This window comes from Bufo gargarizans, chromosome 2 (genome assembly GCF_014858855.1).
Source record: "Bufo gargarizans isolate SCDJY-AF-19 chromosome 2, ASM1485885v1, whole genome shotgun sequence".
Classification (NCBI taxonomy): domain Eukaryota; kingdom Metazoa; phylum Chordata; class Amphibia; order Anura; family Bufonidae; genus Bufo; species Bufo gargarizans.
The window spans coordinates 468,288,941-468,313,513 of record NC_058081.1 but is presented as its reverse complement, the minus strand read 5'-3'; the positions used below and the strand labels follow the sequence as shown (position 1 = coordinate 468,313,513).

General features: G+C 42.7%; 1 protein-coding gene across 1 annotated transcript in view; it reads left to right on the top strand.

Moving 5' to 3' along the window:
* The window catches only part of VWF (von Willebrand factor), a 198,183-nt gene that overhangs the window by 14,152 nt on the left and 159,458 nt on the right, over window positions 1-24,573 (top strand). The window contains exons 6-10 of the mRNA XM_044281052.1: window positions 1,680-1,804; window positions 14,695-14,911; window positions 17,143-17,265; window positions 17,925-18,036; window positions 21,696-21,742. Of these exons, the coding sequence (XP_044136987.1) occupies window positions 1,680-1,804; window positions 14,695-14,911; window positions 17,143-17,265; window positions 17,925-18,036; window positions 21,696-21,742 (624 nt within the window). The remainder of the gene's footprint in view (window positions 1-1,679; window positions 1,805-14,694; window positions 14,912-17,142; window positions 17,266-17,924; window positions 18,037-21,695; window positions 21,743-24,573) is intronic.

The window sequence follows — 24,573 nt, the reverse complement described above, 5'->3', positions numbered from 1 at the left end:
TGAGGAATGCAGAACGTGTATGTGTTAAAGCCCTTTTACACTGCCCGAGCATTGGGCAGATTATCGCTAAAAAGCATTCATAGTAATGCCAGTTAGCGATAATCTGGTGGTATAAAGGTACCGCCAATTACCCTATGAATGAGCGTAACGCTCGTTCATTGGATAATTGGATCTTTCATGCAGTCTCCTGAATCATCATTTGCCAGCAGCAGACAGTGCCGTCTAATCATGCTCTGCTGCCAGCAAACAATGATTACATATGGGGACGAGCATTAGGGATCACTACTTCCCATATTGTGGAGGATATCGCTGAATTTACTGATGCTTGCTTCCTGACAAATGTCTGCTTAATTGAGCAGTGTAAAGGGGCCTTTACACTGGGATGTTGGAGCCATAGAGGTTGCTTTGGATTATTGCATTGGCTACTTTACCACATGGACCTCAGAGAGGTAGCTATAAGTGGTGTAGAGGTAGCAGTCTTACCCGGGCTGTGGTGCCTGAGAAGACCAAGGGGCACCTTCCTAGTAAAGAAGACAGATGTATTAGTGAGACTGATGCTCTGTTGTAAAGAGAAGTACTGGGCCATTGTAACCAATTAGAAAAGTGACGACTGGAAGTGCAGACATATTGGTGGCCGCCTTTGCATTAGCTTCTCATACACTGATGGCAACGAACATTGCTAGAACAGGCTAACCAAACAACAGTTCCCGAGAAGCTAATTTAAAGGTGGCAATCACAGGTTAAAGTTTTTTTCTTAAATGGAAGCTGTCTGCAGCATAACAGAAAAAGCCAATTATCTCTGTAAGGGCTCATGCACATGACCATTGTTGTTTTGCTTTCTGTTTTTCAGGAATCCGTTTTTCAGTATCTGAGGGTTTTTTCTCTGATTTTAGTTAACTTCCGTTCCGTTATTCCACAAAACATATCCGTATGGTTTCCATATGCGATCTACTTCTTGCGATTCGGAAACGGAAACAGTAACTTATTAATCATCAAACACATGAGCAATATGGGCTGGGCATAGCATTTCTACATTATGGATCCGCAAAATACGGATGAAATACGGATGACATGCTGTTCCGTATTTTTTGCGTGCCCATTGACTTGAATGGGGCCACGGACCGTGATTTGCGGACAATAATAGGACACGCACTACTTTTTTGCGGAACGGAAATACGTTGTTTTTGCGGACCCATTGAAGTGAATGATTCTGCATAGGGTCCGTAAAAAACGGAACGGAAGTGGAAAGAAAATACCTTTGTGTGCATGAGCCCTAAGTCAAAACTTTGGCTACTGCTCTGACTGCTGCTTTTACCAAGGAAAAGTTTTGGATGGTATTCCCTTTCCGACAACACAACAGGTGCTTCCTCTCGTATCACTTGCGTCATATGGCTCACAGCTTGGTTTGGTGTGAGCCGTCATATGCACTACTTATCGCCTATTTATACGCCACTATGACCCCTCTATGAAGTGCTAGCTCATTGTGATAGCATGTCAGAGATGTAACAGTTGGACATACATCAGATCTGAGTTTCTATCATATATTGTGGTTTTCCATAGGACTCGCAGTATCTGTACTCCATTAGTTATCTCGTGCCACCTAAAATCAGCCCTGCTACATCTGTGTACAGAATGCTGTCATTTTTTTCATGTTTATTTTTTTTATTTTTTTAATGAAGGTATTTTGGCTGAAACGAGTTATGAATTTGCCAATTCCTGGGCACTGCATGGTGGTGATAAGAGATGTAAAAGAATTTATCCTCCCAGTAACACATGCAATATTTCATCTGAAGCAGTGGAGAAGGTATGTCCAGCTACTACCCTTTATTGAAATTATTTATGGGGGTGTAACTATAAGTGGCGCAGAAGTTGCAGTCACACTTGGAACCTTAGGGCCTGATATGAGGAAACCAGTATTATTAGTTGTGAGGGTGGAAAGGTTCCTATTTCAGATTTGTGTCCTAGACGTTTAAAGAGGTTGTCTGGTCTAGGAGCTGGTAACCCCCATGAACTTAACGTGTGCACCCCTGCCCCCCTCCTAAAAAAAACAAAAACTCACCTGTCCACGGCCCCATGGTGCCTGGATGCTCTTGGTCACTGCAGGATCAGAAAATGGCTTGGTCCCGTGACTGCTGTGGTCAAACACAGACCTCAGTGGTTACAACTTCTTCATGAGTGGTGACGTACTAGTCAAGCAGATGTGATCACTGAGGCCTGTGATTGGCTGCCTGTCATGGGACCAAGCCACTTTCTGGTCCTGCAAGGGCACGGTGAGGCTGGGCCCAGTGTATGCAATGCTGAGTATAATTAGAATAGTGGAAAAAGGGGATTGGTAGCTCAGCTAATCTCACCTCTTAATCCATAACATGTATCCACCTTAGGGTACTTTCACACTAGCGTTTTTCTTTTCTGGCACTGAGTTCCGTCCTAGGGGCTCAATACCGGAAAATAACTGATCAGTTTTATCCCCATGCATTCTGAATGGAGAGAAATCCATCAGGATGCATCAGGATGTCTTCAGTTCAGTCACTGAACGGCGTTTTGGACAGAGGAAGTACCGCAGCATGCTGAGGTATTATGTCAGCATGTTCCGGATCCGGCATTAATTTACATTGAAATGTATTAGTGTTGGATCCGGCATTAAAAATACCGCAATGCCGGATCCGTCCTTCCGGTCTGCGCATGCGCAGACCGGTAAAAACGTTAAAAAGATATATATAAGATGTATAAAATGTCATTTTTTTACACAATAAAAGCACACAGAGCTATGGGGACTGGGTATTGGGGATGTGCTAGCAGCCATCTAGCAACCCATGTCCTCAGCTCTATACACAAAATCCCGGTGACAGGTTCCCTTTAAGTGTGGGTGACAAAAAATGCTGGTCTCTCTTGCTTTGGGATAAAGGGATGCTGTAGAATCAGTCAGTTACAGATACACCCTATTTGGTTTCACTAGGAGGCCCCATCCCCCCCTCTCTAATCCCAGTTTAGCTATGATAAATTGGGGGAAGGTCTTGCTTTTTGGCAGACTGCAAAGTCCAACTTTTTGTTTAATTCTGGTATGGGGAAGGAGCATGACAACTAATCTTTGATCAAATACTGTCTCTAAAGGTAGTTGTCACAGATCATTTCCTCAAGATAACTCACCTTCTTACAGGAGAAATGTCTAAGTTAGATAGAAAAGCTTTTGAATACACTTTCTCCACTTTTTGCCTTGTTGTGAACAAGTGGGCAAATTTTCTGTCATGAAATAATTTTTCCGTGATATGAATTTGCTGGATAAATTCACAGCGGCCAAAGTCATGTCCATTTCAAACAACTTGGAATAAAATATCTCAATTCACTTTCTGTATATGAAATTCTTTGTCTATTGGCATTACTTCCAGGAATGCAGATTCCTTCACCCCCTTCCTCCGCCTCCCTAACACTTAGCCTTTCTGCTGGGCCTCAGATGCCGGCGAACACGAACAATAAGAACAGTTGATTTTTTTTTCCTTTTTAATGGTTTTGTTTCTCTTTTCGACCCACTCAGAAGAAATAGTTCTTGCATAGTTTTATGAATCTATTTCAGGATGTGCAGATGATGTCCTGATATCAACTGTCCAGTTCCAGCATCTCTTGAAAACAATATCCTTATTTATATATCCCCTATTAGGGCGTTACAAAGTAGGGGGGTCCGAGAACACCCGATCCAACAAGTAAATGTATTACATGGGCTGACAGTTTTCTGAGCCTGCCTACTTGTGTTAGACCCACCTATAATATGGGGCCACTTTTAGACTTTTTCCCAGGACCACATTAAGTTTTCAATCTGCCTTTTGCCCAAAATGGAGAGTGGTTACAAAGAGCATATCTATATCTCACTGCTCATGCCAGGTCTACAAAAGTGGGTGTGGTGTGGGTGGGTAAGGGGATGGGCCGGCAGGATTAGGCCTCTTTCACACGGGCGTCATGGATTTGGGCTGGATAAGATGCGGGTGCACAATTTTTCCGTGCAAGTGCAAAACATTTTAATGCGTTTTGCACGCGCGTGAGAAAAATGGGCATGTTTGGTACCCAAACCCGAACTTCTTCAAAGAAGTTCGGGTTTGGGTTAGGTGTTGTGTAGATTGTATTATTTTCCTTTATAACATGGTTATAAGGGAAAATAATAGCATTCTTAATACAGAATGGTTAGTAAAATAGGGCTGAAGGGGTTAAAAAAAATTCAAATAATTTAACTCACCTGAATCCACTTGTTCGCACAGCCTGGCTTCTCTTCTTTCTTCAGGACCTGGGTAAAGGACCTTTGATGACATCACTGCGCTCATCACATGGTCCATCACATGATCCATCACCATGGTGATGGATCATGTGACGGACCATGTGATGAGCGCAGTGATGTCACCACAGGTCCTTTTCCTCCTGCACAGCAAAGACAAAGAAAGAAGAGAAGCCGGGCTGCGCGAACAAGTGGATTAAGGTGAGTTAAATTGTTTTTTTTATTTTTTTTAACCCCTCCAGCCCTATTGTACTATGCATTCTGTATTAAGAATGCTATTATTTTCTCTTATAAACATGTTATAAGGGAAAATAATAATGATCGGGTCCCTATCCCGATCATCTCCTAGCAACCATGCGTAAAAAATCGCACCGCATCCGCACTTGCTTGCGGATGCTTGCGATTTTCACGCAGCCCCATTCACTTCTATAGAGCCTGTATTGCATGAAAAACACGCAAAATAGAGCATGCTGTGATTTTCATGCAACGCACAAGTGATGTGTGAAAATCACCGCTCATGTGCACAGCCCCATAGAAATGAATGGGTCCGGATTCAGTGCGGGTGCAATGCGTTCACCTCACGTGTGAAAGAGGCCTTAGACTGGCGCTGGATACGCCGAAGTTATGTAGAGGCCTGCGCCTCTTCATTACTTCGGCGGATCCACTGCCAGATATAGTGGTTATTAAGACTGGCGTCCAAGACACACATCCATCCAGTTCAGCCTGTTAATCTATAAAAATGACCCAGAGGAAGACAAAAAACTTGATAAGGTAGAATCCAATTTTCCTCATTTTAGGGGAAAAAATTCCTTCCTGAATCCAATCAGAGTAACTCCCTGGGTCAATAACTTTTCTCCAGAATTCTAGTAACAATAGAAATAACAAATAATATTACACCTTACCTGTCCTGTATTACACATACAACCTACTAATTTCAATGTGCAATTTGCAATGCTTCTTTTCCCCTCTGGTGGCGCTGCTGAGAAATTAAAACTTTCTGCCAGGTTGTCCCACAGATTACAGTAAATTTGAGGAGGGTCCCAGGGAATACTTTGTGATTAGCTTTTTATCGAAGTGTCAAAGCAGAGATTCTCATCATTTTAAAAAAGGGTTATCTTTATTAGACAACCACTTTGAAGGTATAGGTCTTATTAGAAGAGATGAATGAAATTTTGAAGAATTTGATTCGGCAACTTTACTGACGATTACTAATAAATTTGATTAGTTAAGAAAAAACTTGTCACAAATCGCTATAGATCAGGTATACCCAGGCCAGCGCTCTCTTGCCCTAGAGCTGTGAGCTCTTTTTCTGCCATCTGCTTTTCCTCTGTTTCCACATTACATCCTTTTCCACATATCGATGAGAATATGTCATCAGGAACATCCAGCATCTCCTCTCTCTGCATCTTGCTGACTTTTCTAAGACATGGAGACTTTGAAGAATAATTTGGAAGATGTAAAGCCAGCAAAATATGAGGATGGTCATCATTAAGACCCGGCCCCCTAAGGAATGCAGACTGGATGGTATTGGTTGGCACGCTGGGTAGTGAAATAATAATGGCTTCCATCTTATTGGGAATAAATTACATATTTTAATTTACAGTTGATGCAGCAATAAGTAAATGTAGGAATAAAGAAATATTACTGATGCAGAAAAAGTCTCCCTCTCCAAAACTCGCTTGCTCAACACACAGGACAATGTCAGAGACTGCACGGGATGATGGTTTTATAGGGCTGTGACATCACAAGGGCTGGCTATCTACTGATTGGCTGGCTGCACAGCATTATGGGTGATCTTGTGTTCCCCGGCTTGTCTCTTCTACGCTTTGTAACATGTGCAGGCCCCACTGTAGGAAAACCTGATTCGTTACTACGATGGAAATTTGGATTCATTTAGTTTTCCTAAACTTTGGACCGAATTCCACTTTGAATGCTTTGCTTCGCTCAGCACTACTCATTAGGTATCCCATATATGTCTTATTTCATTAGATAAGAAATTTTATGTAGTGATGTAGGACAATTGGTGTAAGATAATTCTATAAATATGTCCTTTGAACACCATTTTGGGAAAACCATGGAAGAAGTTATAGTAGGTGCAGATCTAGCAGTTGCATCTGTTTCCTGGTGCCTAACGGGGCCTAAAGGTGCAGCTACCAGATATGACAAAGTATTATTAGTGGCACATGGTTGGTGGGGGCCATTATAGACATTTTGTGCCTTTAATAAAAGCCTTCTAGAATTCCAGCGTTGCTTTAGTTAATTTTTATATATTTTAACTTTATCCGTTAAGGTAAATCTTGGCAAGAGAAATTTGGAAACGGATGGGTCAGTTACACCAAAGATAATATTGATGTATTTCTTACTTGCCAGAGTCTTCTAGTGTGAGACATTTTTGGAATTTTTTGGAAAATGATTATTGCTTGGTTTTCTTTTCTTTTATATTGAGTATGACTAAATGTAAGCGTGTCCTTACTAATTTAAAAGAAAAGCTCCTGCAGAGAGGCTCAGTCACTTTTGGGACACCCCATCACTCCTTTTCACTTACTGAAGCCCTTCTATTCATTGTGACTAACAATGCCAAATATCTGTAGGAACATGGGGATCCAGCATTATTATCTTATCTTCTGTTACTAATCATTGAATTGGATACATGTGGGTTCTCATATATAAATTAAATTGCCAACAGTCCCGGACAGTAAAAGGGGCTGGGTTAATGCTAATTTGCTAGAAAATGATACCATTTTAGGGTAGAATGAGGCTAGGGCTGAAAAAGTCTAGTTTTCATATGTTGGGAGGTATATATACTTGAGCAACAAGGGTAAGCTTAGTTTCTATCAATTTCCTTTTAATATTCGATGAAGTATACCAGAAACAATAATTGTATGACATCTTAAAAAATAAAAATGTAGAAAATGAAATGTAGAATATGCCCCGAATATTAGAAAATACCAGCAATTCCTCACTTAAGGGGGTTATCCCATGACTAATATAAAAAATGAAAATCAGACATAATATAGGACATGACGATCTCTTTCTAACAAAGCTAGAACCAGCCCTGTACCTCACATGGACCCATAGATCTCCCCATTTATTGCTCCAATTGCTCTGCTAGATTCATTTCAAGATGGCAGCTCCTGGGGTGTGCAGTTTCTCAGGAGTCGCGTCCTTTCAGCTAGTGGCAGATGAAGGATGGAACTGAGCATGTACAGTTGTGTTCAAAATAATAGCAGTCAGACATCACTACCCAGATCAATCACTGTTTTTGGTAGAAATGATATTTCTACATGGCAAATAATTTACTAGCAGGTGTAGTAAAGTAATAGAAATCCAACAGACCCAACAGTCATGACATGCATGCTGCTGATTTTGTGTAATTGAATCACTAATTGAAAGGGGCATGTTCAAAATAATAGCAGTGTGGAGTTCAATTAGTGAGGTCATTCATTCTTTGAAAAACAGGTGGCAATTATTGCCCTTATTTAAGGAAGGAAGACAGCAAATGTTGTACATGCTGGTTACAGTGCATTTCTCTCTGAAATTCTGAAGAAAATGGGTCGTTCCAGACATTGTTCTGAAGAACAGCGTACCTTGATTAAAAAGTTGATTGCAGAGGGGAAAACATATAAAGAAGTGCAGAAAATGATAGGCTGCTCAGCTAAAATAATCACAATTAGAAGACGCCTATGTGAAGCCAAGCTATCTGCAAGAAGCCCCCGCAAAGTCCCACTGTTGAAAAAAAGACTGTGCTGAAGAGGTTACAATTTGCCAAAGAGCACATTAACTGGCCTAAAGAGAAATGGCGAAACATTTTGTGGACTGATGAAAGTAAGATGGTTCTTTTTGGGTCTAGTGGCCGGAGACAGTTTGTCAGATGACCCATAAACACAGAATTCAAGCCACAATACACTGTAAAGACAGTGAAGCATGATGGCGCAAGCACCATGTGTGGGGGATTAGCTCTTTTCCAGGGGTTGCAAACACACGATTCTTCACAGACACCAGGATTTAGGGGCAAAACTGTGCTTTATTGTGGCACACGGCATAAAGAAAAACATACAAAGCCAAAATAAAATACCTTGCCCGTCAGGGCCCTATCTAAACACATAGGTTTCCCTGACTCACCTAAAGCGTAACACAGTTCACACGCTTGATGAGATGCAGCTTTCCCAGCCCAACCTCCAGCAGCCTCCTGGCTGCTCCCACAACAATGTCTCCTTGGGGATAGGGGTCTCTGAGCCCTCCTGGCTCAGACCACACAGAGCCACTCCAGCCTTCTGTGTGCAAGTCCCCACCCCCTCTCACTCTGAGGATTCCTTTATCCCCAGGTGATTACTGCACCTGGTCTTTCTTCAGACCTGGTGATTCTGGGGGAAGACACAGCAAATCCTGCCATATATCTCCCCTAACAACCATGAGGCATGTCACTGCCTCACATACCTCCCCCCTTTGTTCAAGCCCGTAGGGGTGAACACTAGCATCAAATCCAGATGCTCGTGAATGGGCATTAGCCTGGCCTACAGTCTTCCCCTTATTCTGCCAGACCCAGGACAACAGCGCTTGGTTTGTCACCCTCATGAGTTTATTACAGAGCTGACAAGGCCTCTGGGTATTTCTTGTCCATCTCATGAGCAGGTACTGTCTTTTTGGCTTCTGCACAGGCCCCTCATGTCCTTTCTTGGACTGCGGCAACTCTTGACTGAACTGGTCCCAGTCATGGTCATGTCCCAACCCTTTCTCTTTTGCCTTGCGGGGCTCCTTCAGCAGAGCAGGTTTCTTATGTCTCGCTCCTTTTCCACGCATCTGGACCCCTTTACCATTATTCTCAGCAGGTGTTTATTCCGGTTTGAAGCCAGCTTCAGAGTCTTGTCCGTCTTCAGTGGCTTTTCCCACTTCAGCAGTCGCTCTTCCCGCCCTAACCTTGGTCTCTGGGACATCCAAGGTTTTCTCCCATTTCAAGAGCTCGGCCTTAGCTTCCTTGGCCTCTGTCTCTTTGGCCTTTAATTTATTAGCCTTCTCACCATTCAGGGACATGGCATCATATCCTTGCTTTCTTAATTCCTCCTTCCCTTTCGCATCAAGGTTGGAGGCACTGGGGTCTTCAGCATACTTCTTGTCTTCTGGCGTTTTCTCCAGAGGTTCACCCAGGACACTGGTCTCCAGGAGAGACAGCCCATCGTAATAGCCCGGATCTGCATACTGGTCGTCCATCTCCTCATATTTCTTCCCCAGCAGGCAGCTGGCTACTTGGAAAGTCTTGTAGGCGGAGGGGACGTCTTTTGCGACCTGGTCCTGGTTACACACTGTCATGAGACTCTTGGCCTCTGCATTGACATCAGCCCCATCAACTGGTTCAGCCGATACCTTTTTCACCTTCTCTGCCTTGGCCAGTACCCTGGCACCACCATCTCCAGACCCACTCTTACCAGGCTCTGACTTCTTGGCACCTTCCAGAGGATCTTCCTCTTCCGGTTTCTCACTTTCTTCCACCTGCTGTGCAGGAGCACGCTTAGGCTTCTCCACCTCATAGATGGCATCTTTTGAGCTCATGAGAGCTTCCATCTCTGCTCTGAGTTGCTTGTTCAGCCTCTCTAATTCATTTCGCTCCTCAAGCACTTCTTCAAGGGCTCTAGCCAAGGAGAGGGTCTTGGACTCTTTCTCCCAAGCATCAGCCTCCGCTTGGTCACGTTCTTCGGCATATCGAGCCGATATGTATTTCTCTTCAACCAAGAGCTGGTCAAACTTATTTTGTTTCTTCTCCAATCTAGATACAGTTTGTCTCTGGTGGTCCAGGTCCACCATGCGATCACATAACTCTTGATCAAGTTGAGCCATCCTGGCTTCCAAATGTCTTCTCCTCCAAGAGAGCAGATTTTTCTGAGGCGCTGTTTAGAACCTCATCAGCCAGCTCATCTCTTTCCTGCTCTGCATGAAGTCTGGATCGCTCAGAAGCTGCAAGTTCCTCTTGAAGTTGGAGAATTTCCGCTTCTATTAGTGACTCCAGTTTCTTCAGTTCATTCATCTCTTTCTGTGACTCCTCTGGAGATTCCTGCAGTTGCTCTGCGAGAACCGCTAGCCCCATCTCTAGTGTATCTAGGGACTGTGCAGAGCGAGCAAAAACATCTTCAAGTTTGTAGCTGTACTGTCCTGTCAGGTCATCTACAACTGTCAGGATATGAGCTTCAGACACTAGGCTGTCACCCGACTGAACTCTCGTCTCGTCAGATATAACTGTCATCTGGTCGCTAGAGTCGCTACTAGTAACCACTTTAGTTTTGCTGGGTCTTGACATGGTAGCCTCACTCTCGGAATTGCTAACTGTCACGGCACATAGGCCACTTATACTGCTCGGGTCATTATTAACCCTGGCCTCTAGGGGCACCCCTGAGTCAATCCCCACCTGGGACATTTTATTAATCATAGAAACCTGTGGAGACTGCACATCCACCTCTGGTCCGTGTGGTACACCCTCTAGCCCCGCCACATTGTCTACAATGGGGTCTCCTAGCGGTGTTTCTTCAACATTTATCAACACTTTTATCAGACACATGTTTACCAACAGGGGGGGCCTTTTCCCCAATCACAGCCTGCAAAGGAAAAGGCATGTCATTATTATCACATATTTCATATGACATCACATTTTCCGCACTATTGTCACCATCACTTTGCATTTGACCAGCACCATTGTTTCCAATGGTCAATATTCTTTCCCCATGCAGGTCAAAGGGCAGCTCCCTTAAAGGGACAGGTACAGGTTCTGCAGGAGTTTCTGCACTCTCTGCAGAAGTGTCTCCATTACTCCACAACTCCCAGCATAAGGGAAAAGTACACCCCAACACTCCCTCATGCATAAGCTTATCTGTAACATCAAGTTCATCAGTCTCTGTTCTCATTGGAGTCTCGCGCTCAGTGAAAATCAGTGGATAGTCCTTATCCGCACGACTGTCCAGCACCTTTATTATTTTACCAGTCTCAGGTTTCAATATTGTGCTGCCTCTTACCCGGGCTAGCATGGGATCCCGGATCCTTGTCATCCCAAAACTAGCTTTGGTCATGGGCAACTGAGGAAACACAGAAACCTTCTCCCCTGCAGGTTCCTGCGAGGGAGCAATCACAGCAGGCTTATCCGCCTGTCCAGACACAGTTTTTTCTCTGTGTGACTTATCACCTACCGGCCCAGCAGGTATCCCCTGCGCCGGCTCACTGTCACTGGGTCTGCCACATAGTTAATAACAGGAACAGTCTTACCCTTTGTAATCAACCATTCTGGTAAATCAGTGACATTCTCTCCCGTGGACTCATCAAGGTTGTGGTTGCTCCTAGCAACAGCTTTACTGCACCTCCGCACTTCCTCTCTAGGACTCCGGGCACAGTCGCAGGGAAGATATGCACTCCCGAGAACCGCACCGCTCTTCACCTCCTTTTCTTCCCGACGGTTGCCCTTGGCAACGGCACATCTTTGCTTTTTATCAGGAACTCCGCTCCACAACTGCCCAAACAATGGAAAGTCCTTGCCCAGTACAAATTCCACTTCCAGTGTCTCACATTTTAACAGCTCCCATTTCACAGAGCCATAGTCAGTCACAAAGGTCAGTGACACTGTAGTTTTTGTCTCTGGCCCCCTTGTTACAAAGTCCAGAATTACAGGCAGGACCCGAGACACTTGCTGGCGGGAGTCTAGAATGACCCCCAGCGGGATTCCCCCGATCACTAAATCACAGGATTATACCATTTTGTAGCTATTTCCACTGATCAGTCTCTTGTACTGGGCTTCCGGCCCTTTAAATCCTGCACTGTTTGCACCACAGAAAAAAAAATGTCCAGACTAACACCAGCAGTCTCTGCTCCTGCAAACTAGCAGGCTTCCAGCACTTTAAATCACTGCACAGCAACACAGCAATTCCTTGGCAACATTCAGCAGCACCTGCTCTTTTCCGTCAGGTCGTTGCCCCTAGCAACCACGTTGGCTTTTTACTTTTCAGCACGGACATGTGCCCGAATCCGACACCAATTGTGGGGGATTAGCTCTTTTCCAGGGGTTGCAAACACACACTTCTTCACAGACACCAGGATTTAGGGGCCAAACTGTGCTTTAATGTGGCACACGGCATAAAGAAAAACACACAAAGCCAAAATAAAATACCTTGCCCGTCAGGGCCCTATCTAAACACATAGGTTTCCCTGACTCACGTAAAGCGTAACACAGTTCACACGCGTGATGAGATGCGGCTTTCCCAGCCCAACCTCCAGCAGCCTCCAGGCTGCTCCCACAACAATGTCTCCTTGGGGATAGTGGTCTCTCAGCCCTCCCGGCTCAGACCACACAGAGCCACTCCAGCCTTCTGTGTGCAAGTCCCCACCCCCTCTCACTCTGAGGATTCCTTTATCCCCAGGTGATTACTGCACCTGGTCTTTCTTCAGACCTGGTGATTCTGGGGAAGACACAGCAAATCCTGCCATATATCTCCCCTAACAACCATGAGGCATGTCACTGCCTCACATATGATATGGGGATGTTTCTCATACTAAGGTGTTGGTCCTATTTATCGCATACCAGGGATCATGGATCGGTTTGAATACATCAGAATACTTGAAGAGGTCATGCTGCCTTATGCTGAAGAGGAAATGCCCTTGAAATGGGTGTTCCAACAGGACAACAACCCCAAACACACCAGTAAACGTGCAACATCTTGGTTCCAGACCAACCCGATTGACGTGAGTGGCCAGCCCAATCCCCGGATCTTAATCCAATAGAAAACTTGTGGGGTGACATAAAAAATGCAGGGCACAGGCACTGGGTTATGAGGATGATGCGGAGAAGAAGGAAGTCAATCAAGTGGACGTGGGCGTGCTAAAAGGCGAGTAGACGGAGCCTCTAGGTGCTGCAGAAACGCCCTCATGGCACCTAGAGGCTTCATTAGCATATGATAAAAGTCTGTTTTTTAAGAGAACGGCGGCAGGCAGGGAGTTAACAAACATACTGTTATGTACTGCTGACATTAGCACATCGCTAATATCCGTCAGCTACATAACGATTTTTCCCATGACAGAAACCCTTTAAGTGATTCAAAGGGAAGCAAAATATTTTTCAGTTTATATAGTGAATGTTTAAGTTTGTAAAGAAGAATACAAACACTGCTATTATTTTGAACAGTCTAATATTCACTTTTCTTACTTTTTTTAGAACACAAATTTGATATATTTTTCTTCATGTTTTGATTTAGAATAGAATGTGCAGTGTTCCCAATGCCTTTGTGTGTATGGAAATAAAAGCTATTAGAAGGATTTTGAGCTTTATTCACTTTTTAAAACACACTGCTATTATTTTGAACACAACTGTATGTCAACCCCAGTGAGGAGAATAGAGAATTTAGAAATAGGGTAAACAGCAGGTGGCACTATACAATTAGATGTCAGTGAATAACTCAGTGGCTATACAAAATGTTTAATTAGATGCAACTACAAATGTATTCAGATCTAGGTGCTCATTTAAAAAATGTAGAATATTTTTTGTAGGACAACCCATTTTCTTCCCCTTCACTCCTGTCCCACATTTCAACTAAGAAATATATAGCCATGTCCTCTCATCTTTTAAAAAACCTGCCCCTGTTTGCATGCAGGAAGAGATACGGACCCCCCACCCCCACCCGCTACTCTATCTGCAATAGTAGATCAAGAATACATAGGATGGAATTACAAGAAAGATAACACGTTATTTCTACAAGATTATTTGTTCAGAAGCAGAAGGATATCCTGTAGACTGGCAAAGACTAGAGACAATCCTGTAGTAGCCATTAGTCATGACCTCCTATATATCTATGTAGTCCATTGTCAGTTTTTACTAATGCTATGAGGGGAAGATGTTATCTGCAAGGGTAATCCTCATGATAAAAGTAGATTGTAGAATTGGGATAACAGTATTAAAGCTCTATTTTTCTCTTGATAGTCCTAGATAAAGATGTCCACAGATAAGTGTAGTACTCATCAGTGTAATGTGTGATGCTCTAATAGAGTCACGGATCCCCTTTCCTCTCTGGTCACAATGAATGGTCCCACTGAGAAAGTCAAGTGAGAGTGTTCTAAAAGTCCAAACACAGCAAGAAGCAAAAGTGCCAGGACAAGAAGCAGAATACTTAGAGTGAATTCAAAAATATATATCCAGCCACTGTTTTGTAAAAAAAAAAAAAAAAATTTCATAGAATATTCACATGTAGGCTGTTAATATGTAGTAAAGAGTTGTTTTTTTTTTTTTTATGAAAGTGTTTCCATACTGTCCAATTTGGCATCCAATCTTCTCTTGGTTGCTGTGGATTATTGACAATGTATTCTCAAACTCCATTATTCTTCTGACCTATAGCAAAAAAAAAAAAAGAAAAAAAGACCATTCTTGATGCCACGTCTATGTACATTCAAACAGTTATTACCGTTTATTACAGGACTTCATACAGAGATGTCAGGATCTGAAAACATCCCCGGTGTTTATGAAATGTCACCATGCTGTCAACCCTGATCCCTTCATTGCCATCTGTGAAAACGACATGTGTGAATGTGCTGAGGACGTGCAATGTCCATGTCACACCTTCCTGGAATATGCGAGAACGTGCGCCCAGCAAGGCGTTATTGTCAGCAGCTGGCCAATAGAAACTGCCTGCAGTAAGTTAAAGAAACCAGCATGTAGCACACTGCTAGTCCAGTAGGTGTCACTGTGAGTAGTATAAACATTTTACACATTAGGAGGCTATGTGGAACCATATCTATTACATCCCGTGTACGTATCTTCTGTACAAAAATTACTGCCATATCAAATTATTTTGTTGGTTCTAACAAGCAAAAGATAGTAACCTGCACCTGTCAACTTGTACATCTTTAAAAGTTATGTCCACATTTGCAACCATTTGTTATTGTTCTAGTACATGCACAATGTAAAAATGAAGCATTTTTTTGTGTTTTTGTTCCACAACTCTTATGCAGGCTTAAGAGTTTCCATGGTTGCAGACTACAAACAAACTTTTTGTAGTCTGATTCTGCTCTCATATTCCCTTCTATGTTTCCCTACTAGAATGGTAGGGAACAACATTCTGAAAGGACCAGGAAAAAGTATATAGTCAATCTATATAACTGGAAACAGTGGAGTAACCATAAATGGGGCATAAAACCAGGATTTAAACAGTATAGTATAGACTTAAAGGCTATGTACACAGTTGCAGGCAATTTATTTAAAATTATTACATTGTACCTATTTTGAGCTAAAAAAAATTGGTCTTCATTATTATGTGGAGTACTTTTTTTCTGTACAGAGCTGAGATGCTCTAGTAGCACCCTTTGGATTTTCTGTCTTGTGCATCAGACCAGGAGCTGACGGACTCCTTATCTCTGCTCTCTGACCTCCTAAATACTTATTATAGCTCAGTTCTTATGTTATTGCTAACAATGTGGCTTAAATAAGTGTTTATGACCTCTCAGTAGTTTACAGATAAGGTTTATTAGATGACCACACAAAGTGAAAGTGAAAGTACCAGTCACACAGCTATAAAAAACTGCTAAACCTTTATGACAGAACAGCTCAATATTTTTGAGGTGTACGTAGCCTTTGAGTATAGCCTTAATAATAGCTTCTGAAGTGCCACTACTCATAGAAAAAAACAGCAAGATAAGATATAATATCCCAATATCCCTCTTTTGTCTCGCTAACATTACTTCCCCTATTAGCATGGTCTAGGGGGCAGAAGGAAATCAGTATGATTGCCAGATTTGAATACATGAGGTTGTGTTTCGTCTGCTACTGTCAAGACACATCAGTCTGCATAGTGCAGGCATGTCCAAACTGCGGCCCTCCAGCTGTTGCAAAACTACAACTCCCAGCATGCCCTAATAGCTGTAAGCTATCCAGGCATGCTGGGAGTTGTAGTTTTGCAACAGCTGGAGGGCCGCACTTTGGACATGCCTGGCATAGTGGCTGCAGACACAAGTGGGGGAACTAACCAAGTACTGCACTCCAGAATGCTGACTTCATAAGGTTGCAAAATAGGGTTTTGCTACTTTTTTAGGCTCATTTGCACAAAAAAAGGTCAAAATTTTGCATTTTTACACTACTCACTAGAGATTTGAAAAGTGGTTTGGAAAGTAAATGTTAACCAGATTTAGGGTGCGGTGAGCTGATTTGTCCAAAGTGACTTGGCAATGGTAACATCTCAAGAGAAACGTGCTTAAATTAAAGATGCACCAGATTTATCAAACATTGTATGAATTTAATTTGCCACAAAAACAGCAAGACAGACTCCTGCAAAACTGACTTTAAATATTTTCTTCATGATAAATCTCCCGCACAGTGATAGAAGATTTTTAATCAAGATTATTACCAAAGTTGCTTAATTTTTTTTTATTTTAGATGCATAAGAGCCAGGAAATAATCTTTAGAAGGTGGACATAGCTTTTAAAGGGGTTGTTTACCCCTGGGAGCATTTCGGGCAGACTTTCAAAGTTCCTTCACTCTCCCAGTGTCAACATCCAATTTCACAAGGGTCACATGGCCACATGGTCACAGTGACTGGCTGCAGCAGTGAGTTATCCCTCATGCATCATGTCACTGGGTCACATGACACATGGGGGATACATCACCACTGCAGCCAGTTGTTGGCTACAGCGACCACATGACCCACATCAAACTAGTTGCTGACATGGAGATCTGGGAGCTGCAGTTGAAGCCAGTGTGTGAAGGTGCCGGAACCCAGCGTCAGGGATCAGGTATGATTCTTTCTACAGGTCCGGCCATGCTGGGGGGTCTGTCCGAAAGGCCCTCAGGGCCCAAGGGGTGAAGAACCACTTTAAGAGCATCACTTTAAATGCATTCCTATTCAGGTTAATACTGCCTTGTCTTTACACAGAGCCTCAGTGTCCACATGGAATGGTTTACAATGAGTGTGTGTCGCCGTGTGTTAAATCCTGCCAGAGTCTCAACATTAATGAAGTGTGCCAAAAACAATGTACTGATGGATGTAGTTGTCCGGGTAAGTATCTTCATCATCTCTATGTCTAACTTCCGCAGTCATTTCTGCAGATGAAACCAACCTAGTGATCATCTGATCACCACAAGGCTAGCCTCTAGCCTCTAACTAGCCTAAGTGGTCATTGTAATGAAGCATTACATGGAAATGAATGTGTAATGGGCCATATAATATGTAAATGGTCCATCTCCTGAGAGGACACCCCTCTCTGTCCATATGCTTACATGGCCTTAATGTCACAACTCTAATAGAACAGGCTACAAATCTATATATTTACATTCATTTTAAAGTATATAGAGCAATGTACTGTATTTTACTATCAATTTCATCTTCCGTAAAAAGATAATGCAGCTCAGACCTTCTGTGGTCCATGCTGCATGCTGTGTCAAAATGCCAAAATGGAGGAAGTGCTCCAAGACTCCTTTATTCAGTATGGGACACGGTGTAGATCTCCCTTTAAAATGAATGTGAGTGTTATGGCAAAACCTCTTGCACTGAATAAGGCAGTCTTGTACAGTGCTTCCATTTCTGCAGCTTGTTCTCAGCAGGCTCCCTGGACAATAGTAGACAGATCTTTGAAAGAAAGGCAAAATGGTCATGGTCATGCAGAGCAGATGTAGTATTACATGACCTCTAATTAAATGTTTTTTTCCCATATGCAGATGGAAAAGTGCTTGATGGATCTCGTTGTGTCATACCCTCAGAGTGCTCCTGTATTCATTCTGGTAACCGCTATCCTGTAGGATCCACAATCAAAGCAGACTGTAATACTTGGTAGGTGATAATGTGTCTTCTTCATATTATTATTATTATGCTTAACGGCTATGTACACCTTTGGAGGCAATTTTTTTGTGATTGCATTTTTCTCATTTTGGCCTAAAAATCATTTTCTCAATTGGTCTTTATTAAAAATATTGAGCATTTCTGTCACAAATGGTTAAATGTTTGTCTAGATGTGTGTAATAACCCTTATCTCTAGTGTTTATAATGCCAGAGAGCAGAGATAAGGAGCCCGTCAGCTCCCCAACTGACGGAAAAGAGAGAAAATCCAGAGGCTGCTACTAGAGTATCTCAACTATGTACAGAAAAAAGGCTCCATATTTTTAATAAAGACCAATTGAAAAACATAATTTTTAGCTGAAAATGAGTACAATGTAATAATAAAAAAATTGCCCCGAAAGGTGTACATAGCCTGCACTATAGACCTTCATGTAATATCAGCTGGCTATGCTATAAAAGTGTGATCATGGTAAGGAGGGTATAGCTGCTGGATCATTCCCGGATCCAAAGAATGAGCATGGACATAGTCAGTCAACACTTTCTATGTCTCTTGTTGGTTTTTAAAGAGGTTGTCTCACTTCAGCAAATGTCATTTATTATGTAGAGAAAGTTAATACAAGGCACTTACTAATGTATTGTGATTGTCCATATTGCCTCCTTTGATGGCTTCATTCATTTTTCCATCACATTATACACTGCTGTTTCCATGGTTACAGCCACCTTGCAATCCAACAGTGGTGGTTGTGCTTGCACAATATAGGAAAAAGCATGCATAGTCAAGCAATTTTTTTCTATAGTGTGAAAGCACAACCACCATGGCTGGATTACAGGGTGGTCGTAACCATGGAAACGAGTAGAAGGAAAAATTAATCAAGCCACCAAAGGAGGCAATATGGACAATCACAATACATTAGTAAGTGTCTTGTATTAACTTTCTGTACCTGATAAATGCCACTTACTGAAGTGAGACAACCCCCTAAATGAGTTTTTCTGTTCTTTTCCTTTTGGAATGCTCACTTTTTGTGAGAACAGGATTTTCTAACCCTTGCTCACCAGCGAGGTGGTGGCCATAGACTGAAAGAGGTTGTCCAGCATGAGAAAAGCAGATCTCCTTTCTTCCATAATAAGTAAATATATTAATACATACTACCGCTTTATGCTCCATACCAGAAAGGAAGACAACATGGCACAAGGTTTGGCAAAAAAAATGGTGGCAAGTACTAGTTTGTTTATTCGTTACATACCTGTTTTGCCATCACTTAAAGGGAGTCTGTCATCAACATTTCACCTTTGTAACCCTTCCCATAGCTTTCTAGCATCCTTACAGTTAATAAAAACGTTACCTTTATGATCAATCGTGGACTTATAAAACTGGCAAAAAACATCTTTGTAGCGTATGCAAATGAGGGCTCGCAAGTGCCCAGGGGCGGCGTTACCCTCGTAGGTGCCCAGCTAGCACAGCCTTTTCTTCGCTTCCCCGCCCCTTCCTTCTCTCCACCCACCCATCCTTTCTCTCTGACAGCCTATCTACTAACTTCTTGTTTAGCCGAGATCCCGCGCCTGCGCGCTCAGTCCGTCGGCCGGCGCATGCGCACTGCGATGCCCATTCCTTGTACAGCATCACAGTAATTAATGCGCAAGCGCTAGCTAACGGCGCAGAGCCGTTGCATGTGCATTAATTACAAGGAATGGGCATCGCAGTGCGCATGCGCTGGCCGACAGACTGAGACAGCAGGCGCGGGATCTCGGCGAAACGAGAAGTTAGTAGATGGGCGGTCAGAGGGAAAGGATGGGCGGGCGGAGGGAAGGAAGGGGCGGGGGAAGCGAAGAAAAGGCTGAGCTAGCAGGGCACCTACGAGGGTAACGCCGCCCCTGGGCACTTGCGAGCCCTCATTTGCATACGCTACAAAGATGTTTTTTGCCGGTTTTATAAGTCCACGATTGATCATAAAGGTAACGTTTTTATTAACTGTAAGGATGCTAGAAAGCTATGGGAAGGGTTACAAAGGTGAAATGTTGATGACAGACTCCCTTTAAGGGAGCCTGGCCCAAATGGGGGCACCTCAACCAGTAACATTACCAGCTGGACATTGTATCCGAAACTGGTTTCTTCACTCAGTTCATTAAGACCTCCCCAGCCCTCAGCTTTTATACCTTAGACCCCCACATTACCCCTTGCCAATCAGTTGTCTATTACTTCCCCTGACCTATATTACCTATTGTCCCCAAGATCTCTCTCCCACCCCAACCTCTCTCTCAGGCTTTGATTTGTCCTAGCCCCACCCTGCTGTTCCAGACTCACATTCTCTCAACCCTGTAGCTATCTAGGGGATATGGTTTCCTTATTGCTCCTTGTTCCCAGTACAGCACCACACCTATCCTCAGGGTGTGTGGTATTGCACCTTATTTTTGATTGTATATTTACTTTAGTAACTCTGTCCTTTTGCTATCCTGGAAACTACTCAATTTTGTTCTAACTCCTCCCATCTATTCTAGTAATTCCTCCATTTTATTCTAACCCCTCCCACCTGTCCTGGTAATCCCCCACTTTTGCCCTTCTTCTTTTCAACATTTAATCTATTAAATTCTTATCACAAACAAATGAGTCAACTCATTCTCAATTACAAAATGATGGAGGTTTGTGTTGCAACTTTAGTAGACCTTGGTACACCATTGCAGTTTATATATGCAAATATTTTTTTTACAGAAACTTTTTTACTGATTCATAGCTACAGCCTGTATTATACTCCAGAGCTGTATTCATAGTTCTGCTGGTTAACACTGAAAACAGTCAACAAGTTTGTCAGCTCTGAAGGTTGCATATTTCTAAATTCAGTTCTGAATGCAGGCATCTCTTACAAACTGCCATCCAACAGTTTACTGCTCTGCACTTTAGGCAGTGGTTGACCAAATGTGTAGGTCACTTTAAAGGAGTTTTCTGGTTTGCATGAATATCATGTAAAATAATCCTTTATGAAGGTCACTGTAATTTTGTAACATTTCTTTTACCTTTATTGCTGCTTTATTTCTAATTTCCTGTGATGTTATGACCATGGGCATGTCAAAGCAGCAAAAGGAGCAGTGACAGGGGAGGAGTGGCTATGTAACTAGCTGGATGGGAGGAGCTATAAACTAGCTGGCTATTGTTAGGGGCAGTGATAGCGGAGTGCCTATGTTACCAGTGGGAGGAGCTATAAACTAGCTGGGTGTTGTTAGGGGCAGTGATAGGGGAGTGTCTATGTAAGGAGCTGCGTGGGAGGAGCTATAAAGTTGCTGGATGTTGTTAGGGGTGATGCTGAAGCTGTAGTAGAGGAAGGAGAAGTGCATCATGGGTTTGGTTGGATACAGTGACAGGAAGTGTTAGATACAGGATGAAAACAAACCAGAGTGATTTGTTTACACGGTAAAACCTGGTCAGAAGAGTCCAAATAAAAATAAATAAAAAAAGCATGGAGATGATGTACATGAGGTAAGCACCTAAATGAGCATGTCTGTTAAACACAGTAGTAATCCCAGAAAACCCCTTTAAGGGTACCACATGTGGATAAGGGACATTCAAATTGTGACATTTATTAATGCTAGCATTTCTGTTTCTGTATGTACCTTGTTTTCTTCAGAATAACTTTCCATTTACACTTGTTTTTCTGTTTAAGTTCCTGCAAAAGTGGGCTCTGGGACTGCAGCAATGAAGATTGCCCAGGTAATTCAATAGAAATACTTTCTCTCTCTAATGTATTTTTGCACTCAACACCCCATAATGACAAAGTGAAAACAGAATCTTCAGAATCTTTGCTAAGTTATTGAAATGGAGAAAGTATTAAGACCCTTTACTCAGTACTCACAGAGTTGTCCCTAAGCCACTTCTGTGTTGTCTTGGCTGTGCACTTAAGTTCATTGTCTTGTTGGAAAGTGAACCTTTGGCCCAGTCTGAGGTTCGGAGCACCCTGGATCAGGTTTTCATTAATAATATCTCTGTACTTTGCTCTATTAAGCTTTCCCTCAACTCTGATCAGTATTCCTGTCCCAGCCGCTGACAAACTCCTCTACAACATGATGCTGCCACCACCATGCTTCACTGTAGGGATGGTACTGGGCAGTGACTGGTTTCCTCCAAACATGACGCTTAGAATTGAGGCCAAAAAGTTTAATCTTGGTTTACCATCAGACCAGAGAACCTTGTTTCTCACAGTCGGAGAGTAATTTAGGAGTTGTTTTTGCAAGCTCAAAGTGGGCTTCCATGTGTCTTTTACTGAGGAGCAGCTATTTCCTGGGTACTCTGCCATAAAGCTCAGGTAGGTGGAGTGCTGCAGTGATAATTGATCTTCTGGAATTTTCTCTGATCTACACACAGGATCTTTGGCGCTCAGCTAGTGACCATTGAGTTCTTGGTCACCTTTTTTTTTTACCAAGGCTCTTCTCTCTCACATATTTAGTTTGTTGGGGTGGACAGCTCTTTTAAGAGCTCTATTAAGTGTTTCAAACTTCTTCTAGTAAAGAATTTTGGAGACCAATGTGTTCTTGGAAACCTTCAGTGCAGCATACATTTTTTGTTCTCTAGATTTGTGCCTCCACACAATCCTATCTCTGAGCTCTACAGGCAGTTTTTTTACTCCTCATGACTTGGTTTTTACTCTGATATGCATTTTCAGCTGTGAGACCTTATATAGACAGGGCTGTGTCTTTATAAATCATGTCCAATCAACAGATTTTCTCAAAACTAGACTCCAATCAAGGTATACAAAATCTCAAAGATGCTCAAAACAATTGGCAGGCCTCCAGAGCTACATTTCAAATGTCACAGTAAAGGTTCTGAATACTTATGTCCCTGCAAAATTTTTGTTTTTCCTTTCTTAATAAATTTGCAAAAAATTCCTAAATTCTGTTTTCACTTTGTCATTATTGGGTACAATGGAGTTAGCGGGCACTTCGATAACCTCTAGAAATCCCACAACCAGAAAGCTGCCGGAACAGTTTGCTGGAACTGCTGCTGGCAGTATAAATCAGGTGAAAATTAGCGGCTAATACATGACATGGAGGGGTAAAAAAAGTAGAGCACTACAACTCCCAGCATGTCCAGGCTGTTATTATGGAACACAAATTGACATTACAGGGAGAGGTTATAAGAGGAGAGAACTTCAACACCCAGCATTACCAAACTGTTATTATACAGCATCAGTGGATATTATAAGAGAAGAGGACTACAACTCCCAGCATGTCCAGGCTGTTATTATGGAACACAAATTGACATTAAAGGGAGAGGGTATAAGAGGAGCGAACTTCAACCCCCAGCATTACGAAACTGTTATTATACAGCATCAGTGGATATTATAAGAGGATAGAACTACAACTACCAGCATGCCCAGGCTGTTATTGTAGGGCATCAGTGAACATTGCATAAAGGGAAATACAGTATTAGGTTATGGGCCATCCCAGGACACCACTCGCCTCTCCTTCAGGCTACAACAAAAGCTCCACCCCATGTAGTTCCTCTCCACTGCTGAGCTCCAGCTCCCTGCCCTAGTCACATGATAGTGACATCCTCACAGGTCCTTAAGCTGTAAAAGTACTGACTCTGTACTCTATATGGCTACCCTGCTCACATGCTGATGACATCATCGCAGGTCCTTCGGCACAGCTAGCTAGGTTTTCACAGCTAGCTATGTAAGTGCAATTGTGGGCAGGTTTTCCTGAAGGGTCGGGCCCCCTTCCTCCACGGGCCCCATAGCAGCTGCGTGGTCTGCCTCTACAAGAGGTACGCCACTGGCTAGATGATAAATGTGGTGCAGGAATGGAAACTGTTGTCTAACTGTATGTCAATTATAGGTTGGCTACTTGGCTAACCTTGATACAGACGTATCTAAAGGCCATGTCTCTTTCCTGGGAAACCACACCCTTTCTTGTAAGCCACTCCCCTTTTGAGCAAGTCAGAAAACCGCAGGGAAACCCTAGTGGTGCCAAATTGTGCCACATTTTAGACAGATTTTAGGCCCTGAATCAGACACATTACAGATTCTGGGCCAATGTCTCTGATCTTTCCATATATTACCGGTATATGAGTTCAATGAAATGACCATGTAGTACCACACTTTCTGCTGCAGAGGGAGCTGTAATCGCCAGAAACCAGATCCACAGCAACTAGATGATTGCCGGTCAGGCTTCAGTAGTAATAGAGGTTTACTTCAGGAGACATCATCTTTCACATACCCTAATAGGGCAATTTAATAGGTGCTGTCTATATCTGACTATTATGATAATTATTATAATTATCATTATACAATCCACAGGAATTTTACAGTGATCATAGTTCAAAGCAGGATATGTTCCAGCCTATTCTGTACAAACGATATTCTGGCTCTGTGTAATAGTTATTAACTAAGTAAATTGTAATGTCAGGATGAGTTTCCATTCAGCTTTCTCTTCAGACTTGACTTCTGTAATATAAACCTTTTATGAGCGTTACATTTTCCACTATTTCAAAGCGAGAGTTTCCACACCCAAAGCCAAATCCCCTGAAGGTGTGAACATTAGATA